The 13,163-nt window shown below is 34.4% G+C and overlaps 1 protein-coding gene across 2 annotated transcripts in view; it reads right to left on the reverse strand.

Annotated features, from left to right (window-relative positions):
• LOC144840164 (hydroxyacid-oxoacid transhydrogenase, mitochondrial-like) overlaps positions 1-13,163 on the reverse strand; it is a 41,525-nt gene that overhangs the window by 16,622 nt on the left and 11,740 nt on the right. For both annotated transcript variants that reach the window (XM_078695877.1, XM_078695878.1), the window contains 4 exons: positions 10,549-10,599; positions 10,182-10,285; positions 8,695-8,891; positions 7,150-7,227 (listed from right to left, as the gene is read on the reverse strand). In XM_078695877.1, the coding sequence (XP_078552003.1) occupies positions 7,150-7,227; positions 8,695-8,891; positions 10,182-10,285; positions 10,549-10,599 (430 nt within the window). The remainder of the gene's footprint in view (positions 1-7,149; positions 7,228-8,694; positions 8,892-10,181; positions 10,286-10,548; positions 10,600-13,163) is intronic.

Here is a 13,163-nt window from a genome sequence, read left to right on the forward strand (position 1 = left end):
TTGTGGGACACCTCCATTAATTCTGACCCGCATGCCCCGCATGCTGTTGCTTATGCAAAAAAGCTTCTATCCGTCGTACAAAGATATAACAAATTACTGAAAAAATGACAATGCTGTGGGTATCAGTCGCTGGATTTCAATGGATATACAAAAAAAAGCGAAAAGCTAAATCAAAACGACAAAGTAAAACAGCCAGAAAAGTTAGCAGAGCTTTCGGGCAACACTAGCCCTTCATCAGTGCAAGTGAAGGAATTTGGATAAAGTCATAGCATAAGAACTGGCAAGTGCTGCCTGGGTGGACAGGAATAAAAGAAATACAACAAAAGAGACGGTGGTGAATGGGTGGAGACTGAATAAGAGTAGAAAACAAAGAAGGTAGCTTGGTAGAGATATAAACAATGTTGGAATGGAACTAAAAAAACAGCTAAAATGGTGGTTAATATTGAAACTTAAAGTTTGGTAGTCACTGGAATAATTTTACCGATCTGGGAGTATGTTCCTAATGTTAAGTCCAAAAGGTTTTGTGGTTTTAAGTAGTAATTCCCAGTGGTTTTTTTTGTCTTTGCAAGTTTTGTCGCTCCATTTGACATCCTTGTCTATTGTAATAATTACTCTGAAATTTGCAATCGAGTGCCAAGCTGAATTAAAATGTTCGGCTACAGGTTAATCAAGCTTTAATGTTTTGATAGCTGATCTGTGTTGTATCATTCTCATACGGAGAGTATTTTTTGTTTCCCCGACATACTGTTTACCACAAATATTACAGTATATGAGATAAATGACGTTTTTCGTTAGACAATTAATTGATTGTCTTATCCGAAAAATGCGGCCAGTTTGGTTATTCTTAAATTTTTCCGTAGAGTCAACCAATGAACAAGTTTTGCAAGATTTGATGCAAAGGTGACTGCCCAAATTTTGGCTGTCATGAGAGTTAATTTCACTCTTAAATTTGGATCTTTTTAATATATCACGGTTGGGAGGTCTACGAAATGCAATAATGGGTGGTTCCGAAAAACCAGTCCCGAGATGTTCTGTGGACTGTAGAATGGGCATATGTTTCTCAATAATAGCCCGTAATGGAGGCAACCTAGGGTGATAGGTTGTGACCAATGGCACTCTGGTCGAATTTGGCTAGCATGGTTTGTACGTCAGTGTTTGACATCGAGGAATACCTTTTGCTTTCTTTATAGCAGTTTCAATGTATTCCTTCTTGTAATTTCTATTTCGGAGATGTCCAGTTAGTTCTTCTGTACGATTCTTAAAATCTAAATCTGAAGAACAGATACGTCTGATACGTAATGCTTGACTGTACGGTATGTTTTTGGTATATTGTTGGGGATGACAACTGGTAGGTAGCAGGTACATATTTTTATCCGTGGGTTTACGTAGGTCAGTTTTGAGTGTACCATTTTCTATGGTCACTATAGTGTCCAAAAAGTCAACGATAAATTCTAAACCGCCCAGTGATATACTGAAATTTAATTAATTAATTTGAAAAGATAAAGATGAGGAAATCTGTGAGAATGAGAAAATTCGAACCCGGAAACCTTCTGCTTGATATGCATATGTCCTAACCATTAGACCACTGGGGCTTTCATGGTATTGTTCAAACTCGATTAGATAGCTACTCTTTAACATTCTCGGGGTGGTACGATGGAACAGCACTAGTCCCTCAATTGTACGCACGTGCACCAGAGATCAAATTGATACGCCCTCATCTTTCAGTATTTTATTCATGAAGTGGGATCTCAGAAGAGATACTTTTATATATATAAACATCACATGCACAGAATAAACTCTAAACCGTCCAGTGATATACTGAAATTTAATTAATTAATTTGAAAAGATAAAGATGAGGAAATCTGTGAGAATGAGAAAATTCGAACCCGGAAACCTTCTGCTTGATATGCATATGTCCTAACCATTATGGTATTGTTCAAACTCGATTGGATAGCGACCCTTTTATATAAATATATTTGATGTTTATAAATCAAAGAGCTGCATAGGCAGGATATAGAAAAAAATCAAGATCAAATAAGTTAAAACTGCCTCAATATAGATTTATTTTTACGACATGTTTCGGGCATAGCCCATCATCAGGTGAAGAGAATTGTAACAAAGGATAACATATATAAGTCACAAAATTACTTAATAAAACAAATCAGCCAATCAAAGATGTTAACAAACAAAAGGCATAGTTATAAAGGCACGCCTCCAAAAGCTATGGGGTACAAAGCAGAAATGGTTGCTTATAAAGCAGGAAATTTAAAACAAAGAAAAAAGCTTCAAGTGTAAATAATTGTTAATATGTGAATGTCTCTGGCAAAATTAATGTTTAAAAGATCTAAATTGTACATTTATGCCGGTAGGGGCAAGAGTGCCAAGCTTGATGTTTAGTTATATTAGCCAGTTCCCCAACAGTCTCAGATATAGGCTACAAGGAACAAAACCACTTTTGAAAACTACTGTGAAACAAGCTTATTCCACTTTAGAGGGAATAAACGGTCAAAACATCATAGCCAATATAACTTGTTTACTAATACAGTTTTAATGTATTGTATTGATATTTTTTAATGTTTTATATATTGTATGTGTTTTTAAGCATCAAGGAAAACCAATTTCATGTTCGCCATGTTGTGTTCATGACAATAAAGATTTATCTTATCTTATCTTATCTTAATATATAGTGGAATGGTGTAGTCAGCCAACACTGTATAAAGGAAAAACACCAATATCAACTAAATTAGACTTCAAATGTATATTGAAACCATTGTTGAAACCATGAGATCAGAAAAGGGTAGCAACGAGAAAGGAAAGAAAAATAATTTTGTCATCTGGAAAGCTGGTCAAATTAACATACAATCATGCTCTGATGAATTTAGATTAGACCAGATGCTTATAGCAGTGCAAGAAAGAAAGCTAGATATCGTATGTGTGCAGGAGGTACGAAGACTAGGAGAAGGGTCAATTTGTCATGAAGGCTATTGTTTTTATTGCAATGGCCTTGATTCTAAAGCGCATATATGGAGTGGCAATTGCAGTCAGGAAAAGCCCTGATCGAAGTAAGCAGTATTGTAAACAGCTCTCATCGGGTCATGGCCGCAGATATCAGCATTAGAAGTTTTAAATTAAGGATTGTGTCCTGCTATGCTCTCACAGAGGACAAAGCATTATCGACCAAGACAAGTTTCTACCGAGAGTTGCGCAAGATTTGCTAAGTAAGCAAGGATAGGAAGCTACATATACAGGGAGACTTCAATGCCACATCGTCAATCTGTTGCAACTAATCTTTTTTGACGGGAACGTAAAGAAACCATAAGAAAACGAAGATGGTAATGAAAATAGAAGAATGAGAAAGAAATAGGCTAGAAAATGTATCATATACTAATAGGACGATATCTAGGTTTGGTTTTTTAAGTAGGACAACAGATCCATCAAGCAAGTACAATACAATAAACTTTATTTTCCCAAACTCCAGGGAAATTCATTTGGTTGTAGCAGTACAATTTCACAAAACAATGTTTAAAATACACACAAATATGTTAAAAAACAAATAAAATCAGGTTCATATTGCGCAGCGTTCCCATTATCTTTTTAGAGTATACAAAATTAGATGTCGTAAGCTTTTTTATTCCAATTCGAACATTATTTTTTTAGCATTTTGAGCAATACTAACTAACTACCCTCCTACAGACTAGAAAATAGTGCATAATTCAGCTTTATCTGCTATACTGACAGTACTACTGCTAAAGTAGAAGCAAGTTGCTTGAACAACAAATAAACAATTGAATAGATGTACTTCTAAAGAAATAATTAAACATGGTAGGGGTATGTGGGTCATAAGACCTCAGCGGGGAAATGTCCTATCCCATTAGATGATAAATGAAGCATCTTATTTATATATCGAAACAATTAAAGTAAAAAGGCCTTGTACTTAACATGTCCGAATATTGTGTTGAATTGCCTTTTATTTTAGGTCCTACTTTAACATCATAACATACTGTAGTCTGATGAGAGTTTTAACTTGTTTTGTTGCAACCCTGAATTTTCCCATTACAATATTGTAGTGTATTTAAATGCTATGTAGCATTTTCTCTGATAACATTTAATTTGCTCACTAGTTTGCATAGTATTAGTGTAGCATTCACCCACTAGCATTCGAATGCTAGTGTAGCATTCACCCACTAGCATTCGGATGCTAGTGTAGCATTCACCCACTAGCATTCGAATGCTAGTAACTAGCCTTCCCCTACCATTCGCATGCTTAGCTCATTTAAATAAGTAATCAGTATTGAGATCCCATTTCAAATTAGATTGAATGGTGAAACCAAGAAGTTTCATGTGGTCCACGACCATTTATAAAGGTGGGTCATGTAAGATCAACAAAATCACATGGCATTTGGAAGGCTTAAGGATCATATTATTTTTGTTGCACCACACATTAAGATCATCAAGCATTTCCTGCATCACAGGTTTAGCATTTTTTTAACAACCTCACCTAGGGTGAGGTCGTCGACGTATTTCCACCTTCTGCAGCTTCCAACACTAGCATCATTTAGAGGATAACACAGGGCCAAGTTTAGTTCCTGAGCGACACCACAAGTAATGTCACTAACAGTTGATAAACACCCTGCATATCTGGTATTCATGGTACAATCAGTGAGTAAACTGCAGATGGTGTGGACAATAGACGACCTCACCCCGATGTTAATTAATTTTTTAAATAAGAATCGAGTGATCAAAAGCTTTTGTAAAATAAATTGCGCAAAGGCTAACATATGTTCCATCGCATTAAAGGTCCTTAAGGACTATGTCAATCAGGTTTATGAGATAATGAGAGGTTGAAGATTTTTTTCTACTTCTAAATTTTCTAGAATCTAACTTAGCTGTAATATCTTCAACCACCCATTTAACTAAAAAGGATTCAAATACTCTAGCTAGTATGGGGTAAAAGAGATAGGCCTAAGGTCATTATGACATTTTCTACTTCTAGAAATAGGAATGGCAGTAGCTTTTTTCCATCAGCTAGGGAAGATACCTTCATTAAGGGCACAATTAAAAATATTAGCAATCGGTGGGGCTAATTCAGGGGTTTAGGGGAATTACATAGTTCTGGATAGTTCATAAACACCTGGTCACGCATTGAATTTGTTCTTGTAGGAAAATCAATCATTTGGGACAGTCCCACACGCATCTCCAGGTCAGCAGTGTTCAAATGATTAAAATCACCAAGCACAATAATTGGTGTATATGTATCCACAGTACGTATCATATCAATGGTGTCAATTATATGACTGACGAGGGTATCACCTACAGAGGCAGAGAGCGGAAAGTTTATACCACCAAAATAAAAATGGCTTTCCTCTTCTTTCTTCCAAAGGCATTCAAAACAACAATAATACCATCATAATAAATGGTCACGCCTACGCCCTTCTTATTATTTCTATTTTTTGCGCAATGCTGAATGGGATGTCTGCAGAGTTATTTTTCGTGTCACTAAGCCATGTTTCTGTCAATACGGCAACATCAATTTTTTTTCTTATTTAATGTCAATTCAAATTCGTCTAATTTATTTTTTATGGATCTTGCATTAGCAAGATATATTGTCGGACATGCATCACTAGCTATATCACTAGTATACGAACTGTTCCAATAGACACTAGATTTTTATACGTCACCTCTCCTTTACGACTATTCACCCGTCTAGGCCGATTACCAAGAATGACCATTTTACGACTTCTATTTCTGCCTCCACAAGACCCTCTTAGCTTCCTTTGTATATTCCTTCGCAATAATGAAAAAAGAAGGATAATTGAACAAACATTTATCCTGGTTGAATGATTTTAAGTCAGCAATGGAATACCGTAGCATCGTCATGAATGACCAGCTAGCTGGGTACCAGTTGCACACAATGGTCCAGAGGTACACTTTTAGAGAAGCAAGTAATAGTCGAGGCTAAGCTTAAAAAATCAGTAGAATGAGTAGCGATCCAACAAAACATCACCATACATCGATGATATAAACATAAAAACAACAAAATATTCACAAAACTCGACACAATACAAAATCAAGACGTAAAAATACAGACAGAAAGTAAAAAAAGAAAGCTGGAGAGCAAAATTTCCAAGGCAGCAGCAAAGCGCCCTCAAATATGCATTTATTATATCACATTGTTGTCAATGCATAAAAACACATCTAGGCCTATTCCTTGGAGGATGGAGTCTACATATCATCCCCCTCAGACTCCTAGTAGGCCTGGATGTGTAAATTTTTTTCCCAAAGACTTTCTCTGAAAGATACATGAAAGATAGAACTACTTCCTAAATATAACTAAACCTAATCCTCTAAATAATCTCTCTCACTATAAAGTAAAAAGAAGTTGGTCATGAGATTCGAAACCCATACATCGACATGCAAAGTCCACAGTCTAATCCATTCGACTACACAGACAGCTCGATGGAAAGCGTATTAAAAAGTTCATTCAGAGGGCGAGCGCATAGCAGATGAAATATGATGCATATTCATAATAATGCTCTCTAAAATGGGACGCCCTCTCTCGGATTTTCAGGGAAAGTCTTTGGGTAAAATATTTTCGCAGACTGGATGCTTTCTGTTAGGCGGATGTGTTTGCCACCTGTGAGGCTGGTGTGTATGCTTCCATAGAAGCCGACATGTATGCCTCATTTTTAAAAGGCTGTCAGTAATTACAAACTTTAAAAGGTTTTAAAATATGAGCAGTTTTCAGTTACACTCTTTTACAAATTACAGAAAACTATCATCATAGAACCAGCTAGTAGGTGATTAAATCCATGTCCTATTTACAAAGAAATTCCCCACTTGTATTTTAACAACGAACTATTATATGCGCCCATGCGCCTTGTTGTCTGTTCCCAATTGTGTGTACGCTACTCAAATAAAAAAACTGTAGATGTAAAATGTGATCAGTTTTATAGATTCTACAAAACTGATTACATTTCACATCAGTGTATAATTGATATAAAATGTCAGCATTGGAAATCAATTTTTTTTTTGCAACCCAATCAATGGGTCATGACCCATAGGCTTTAAATGATGATGACGATACATTTGATAAAAAAAGACCAAAAAAAAGTTCAACAATTCACTTGATAAAAATGTTTTATAGCATACCTGTTTTTGCTTTCAATTCTGTATGATCAAATACTGCAACTCCAGTGGTTTCACTTCCTGTACCAGAAGTTGTTGGAACTAAAATTAAACAAATAATTCTGAATAGGAGAGTGTGGTGTTTAACTTTCTCTTGTACATCCAACAATCACATATATAAAACAAAATGATACGAGATAAACTAAGATGACTTAATATTCACTACAAGCTTGTCTCAAACCCTCCAGATCACTACCCTGGCATTCATACGTCTAGACCACTGAGCTTGCGCTGATGGCTAGGGGTTAGATTTGAGCCCATGTAAAGCCTGGTTTCTATTAAAATCGCTACAGCGTTTCCATTAAAATCGCTACATGCGCAGATGTCGCTGATGCAATCGGGAAGGCAGATTCATCGCAGTCAAATCGGCAAAGTTCAACCATGTTCAACTTTGGCAAAGTTCAACCATGTTCAACTTTGCCGATTTTGTCGGCGATGAATCGTATACGCGTACCAAAGAATATTTAGCGCTCGCGTACTAGATCCCCGATAAATTCTGGCGTTTCCATAGAATCGCTACGCTTTGTCGTGTAGCGATTTTATGGAAACCAGGCTTTAGCAGCGGATACTGTACTGTATATATTTTCCAAACATACATAAATTGCAACATTTGCTAACATTTGAATAAGGCATACATTTTCTTATAATTTTCCACTTAATGGAATGTTCTACATTAGCATTCTTGAAGTTTCAAATGTACTTGATAAATTTGGTTCTATTTTTTTTAATAGAATTATGGAATGAAGTTTTTTAACATTTTGAATGGTCAGAAAACCCTGGAGTGTGTGAAAGGGGTAAAAGTGACATTATTTCACATTCTCGCGCCATGTACATTGTAAACGCTTGTACATACAGTACTCTAGTTAGGCGAAACACTCATTTTAAAATTAAACCGAGGAAAATGATTCAGATTCATCAGATGGTATTGAGTTGAAGTCCAATGGAAAAGATACTTTACATGCAACAGTCGGGATTTGTTTGTCCATGATGAATTACCAAAGCAGAAAATATGTTAAATGGATCCTATAGCTTCATCACCAACAAGAAATGTCATTGTTCGAGAAACTGTGTAGTATGATGTAGAATTTTGCAATTAAGCATACAAAACCCAAAACACTTCAAAGTAACACCCACTTTTGATCGATCATGAAAGCAAAACCAGGGGCGTAGGCAGGAAGGGGGGAGGAGGAGGGGGTGTTGTGAGTACAGAGAAACATGTTTTTCACATGAATAATATTTTTCTAGCCTTTCCTACATTAAGACCATTTCAACTTTAAATCACGTCACATGAACACATTGAATTAAAAAATTTGCACATGAACAAAAAGTTACAAAATATTATCAAAATCATGCCTATTTTGAATCTATTATAGGTCCTCTGGATTAAAGCTGAACCCAAATTTGTTCAACTTTTCCTTAGATGTCCAGCAGCATTAAAATGAGCAACTTTGAATCAGAAGTACACACATTGTTTGAAAACTTTTTACAACAGATGCAATCTATATTTACCTGCAATTAAGGGCTTAACTGAGCCCATAACAGGAATTCCTTTGCCAACAGGAGCATTAACAAAGTCAAGAAACTCTGATTCAGGGTTGCAGGCATACAGATTAGCTGCCTTGCAAGTATCTATAACAGAGCCACCACCAACTGCTAAATATGCATCAAAGTTACCCTGCCTTGCAAATGAGATTGCTTTCTTGAAACTAAAAAATTAACAAATTAATTATTCATTAAAGCCACTATAGCCACAGCTACGTTTTTTCAACCTAATTTAAAGTCACATACATTATGTAAAAATAAATACTATATATATATAATAAACAAATCAGGCAAAGAACATTAATTCTAAACCACCCGGTGATATACTGAAATTTAATTAATTAATTTGAAACAATAAAGATGAGGAAATCTGTGAGAATGAGAAAAAGTCGCCCCAACCGAGACTCGAACTCGGACTGCCTGCTTGATATGCAGATGTCCTAACCATTAGACCACTGGAGCTTTCATGGTATTGTTCAAACTCGATTGGATAGCGACTCTTTATATATATATATATAAATCCTTTCACTTGCACTTATGAAGGGCTAGAGTTGCCCGAAAGCTTTGCTAACTTTTCTGGCTGTTTTACTTTATCGTTTTGATTTAGCTTTTCGCTTTTTGTTTTGTTTCTGCATTGAGATCCAGCCACTGATACCCACAGCATTGGCATTTTTTCAGTATTTTGCCGTTTGATTTATATATATTTTCTATTGTTTGTATCAATTTTGATTTGACTTGCTGTAATCCTGGAGGGATAATTTTATCTTTTTCCAAGTACCTTTCTCTTGCACTGATGAAGGGCTAGTGTTGCCTGAAAGCTTTGCTAACTTTTCTGGCTGTTTTACTTACCGTTTTGATTCATTAGCTTTTCGCTTTATTTTTGTATCTCCATTGATATCCAGCCACTGCTGATACCCACAGCATTGTCATTTTTGTTAGTAATTTGCATTTGGATTTATATATATTTTCTACTGTTAGTATCAATTTTGATCTGACTTTGCTGTAATCCTGGAGGGTACCTTGGAAAATAAACTTTGTTACACACATTAATGGGTGGCCTAAACAATACTGATACCCAAGTGTGTTGTTGTCGCAGGCGTCGCACCGCAAGTTTCATATTTATTTTACCAGTTCGAAGCTGAATGATGTCCACACAGAAAATACAGCCACGCGGCAATTACACTTTTTTACACATGCAACAACCGCGGGTTATGGAACATGATATGCTATCAGTACTGTAGGTAAAATTTATAAATTAAATTTAAGAATACGCATAATGTTTATACAAATTGGCATTAAAACACACCAGTTTGATGTGCATGTGTGGCATATTATTTAACATTTAGAGTTCATGAAAAAAATTGTAATATATTTATCATAGCATGAAGAACACAAACTTTCAAAATGATTTTGCGCACATCAAATTTTACAAAAAAGATCACTAATTAAATTACCTAATATCTGTAGGCTCCACTCTGACATCATCAAACACTTGAAAGTTTAGCCTTTGAATCTGGAGAGAGTCCATAACTGTCTTCATTGGGGGAAGTTTACTAATCTAAAATAGTAAGGTACATGTAGTAGGAATATACAAAAAAAAACATTAATAATGTATAGTCAGTGATTGGTTTAAGTGAAACATTCCTTTATTTAATGTTAATACAATTAGAAGTGAACAGCAGTTCTAAACTCATTGGGAATCATGTACTGTATCTGGAATTTTTTAGATACTCTTCTGGTCATGCAAAGTTATTTTAAATCTATCACCACTTTCTTGGGCAATAATTCAAATTTATTATAAAATAACACAAAATAAACTACCGTTTTATCAGTGACAACACAAATATTCTTAGCACCAAGGTTTTTAAAGTCCTGAAAAAAAAGCAAATAAAAAAATATTTGTTTAAATGTTTTTCTTACTCAATTTAATATGGGTATTGGAATATAAAATGTCAAGATAGACACACAATCTATAACTTGTTTATTGATATAAACTATGCTAATAGGATATTGAACAAATTGCAAAATACTAACAATTTTGTATTATAAAGAAGAACTTGGATGTCATATCACTACCATATTTAAGCATAGCATACTATATATGGGCACATCACATTTTTTTGACACATAAAGTTTGATAGTGTAGACAAGGCTTAACACAAACACAATTCGGTTTGCACTAGAATTCATTGACTGCTAAAATGTACCAAGCATTTTGATACAATTGTTTACTGTATTTATCACTTGATTATATCAATTACGGTGTTTCATTCACCTTTTCTTCTGATTTATAACTATTATGAGAAGAATATTACATTTGTAGAACACTTATTAGGTTATATGCATGATATGCATGATCTTTATTTATTTATTCTTTCCTTAGCACTATTTTGTCCGTGAATTATCTTGGCATCAGTTTCATCTAGCTAAGTCAATTTTTTAGAGTATATTCCTTATGGCCAGGAATCGATGTGGTTATGTTTTCACGGTGCGCAATCATAAATTACGCGGTCTACGCGCGATTTAATGAAATCACGTTTGTAATCATATCTTCACAAGCATGAATCACTTTTAAACAAAATTTGGTACTCATAAATTTCAGGTCATATTTCATCATATGGCAATATAATTACGTGCGTAGCGCATATAACGCATGCGTACGCGCGCTTAAAGTTTTAAAATTGTCAAAATTTATTTTCGATGAAATTAGAGTACGTTTCAGGCAATTTTAAGCGTTTAAAATTTGCCACGAGTGCGCAGAATTTTGCACGCGCACTGCGCGTTAAACCTTAATGCGCACTATTTTTGCCCGATTTCTGTTTTACAACCTTTCTTTAATAATATCATCATATTTGATTCACTTTTCAACTCAAAATTGCGTTATACAAGCACGTCAAAAGTGACAGGCTACGCACGTTTAAGTTAACAAAATAGTGAAAATATGCTAAATTTTAAAATTAATATATATCGTCAGAATGCTGGGGAACACCTATTTTTTATTTCATTTTCTTGAAGTGTATGTATCATATGTATGATTTATTATCAAATTAAGAGAACAAAAGTTGATTAAGTCATCATTAATTGCATATTGAATTAAAAAAAAATTAATTTCGACAATCAAACAAATTTTGACATTTTCTTAGGCTGAAATAACAAACTTAACATTAACTTTCTTTCTTAAGAAGTTCATATATTAAAGTTAAAAGTATATAGTTTGACAGTGCATCATTTTTTTAAATTTTTAAAGATGTCATCATAGTAATAAATTATTTTTGCGGTATGTAATAATGTATCTGCACCAAAGTGGCTACTGAATAGTAAATACACGGAGGAATCTTTCTACATGTTTTAGTAAGTTGTGTATGGCTCTGTGGTCTGTGCTCGTGTTTATGGCATTCAAGGTACCGAGATCGAGCCTCACCTTGGGTAACGAAACAAAATAAGATTTTTTTAAATTATTTGTATTGTTTGTTCAATTCTTAGTGTATAGATTATACACATGATTTATAATGAAATCTAAATAAAATGAAACTTATGTCTTTATTATTGTGTAACAAATGTGGTTTATGACATTATACGCAGAGGGATCTTTGATCGGATTGCGATACCGGCTATTGTATTTGCCTTAGCAAGATCCTAGCATATATTATAAATAATTAAAGATTCTGAGAAAATCAATCAATCAATATATCTTTTACAAATAAATTATCTTTATTTTAATCAAATGCATATAACCTATAATTCGTCATAGTGACGAATTAAATCTAGTTAATATTGTTTTTGTTACACTGTGATATATTTCTTTTGTTAATACTACAGTACAGTAAAACCCCTCAATACGTATGGTAGCGTTTGTATTTGAGAATATTCGTAAATTTAGGTTATTAAGTAAATTTCAGAGAATTTTTCTGTATGCACAGGTTTGAAATCAATTGAAACCTTGCTGTACTGACTACAGTACAGCACTGTAATATTTGCACCTTCTAAGTTAATATTGACACATTGATTGTTTACCCAAGCAATTGACAGATCAACTTTGGACCATTTACCTTTTTCCTCATGATAAGATTGAGCACCTTTTTTACCATTTTTCCAAACACAAAATGCAGTGATAACACTAGGCTAGATTATGTTTCTTACTAATTAATATTCCAAAGCTGCTATAGTATGTAGGCAATAGTTAATAATTAAATGCGAGATGGTTCGGCCCAGGTGTGACGGAACAATTCGGCCCACTTTTAGGCCGATATAATGTCTGACTAAGAGAGGCTTTTCATATCATATATTTTATGAAATGAAATATTGTAAAGTACATTATGCTAACATTATGTTTTGCATTACGTTTTATGTAATTTATTTTCAAGGGGTGTAGGCCTACAAGGAGGTACAACAAGGAGGATGAAGTTGTAATCATATTTCCTTCTTTCTAATTAGGC

This window comes from Antedon bifida, chromosome 4 (assembly GCF_963402885.1).
Source record: "Antedon bifida chromosome 4, ecAntBifi1.1, whole genome shotgun sequence".
In the NCBI taxonomy this organism is placed as follows: domain Eukaryota; kingdom Metazoa; phylum Echinodermata; class Crinoidea; order Comatulida; family Antedonidae; genus Antedon; species Antedon bifida.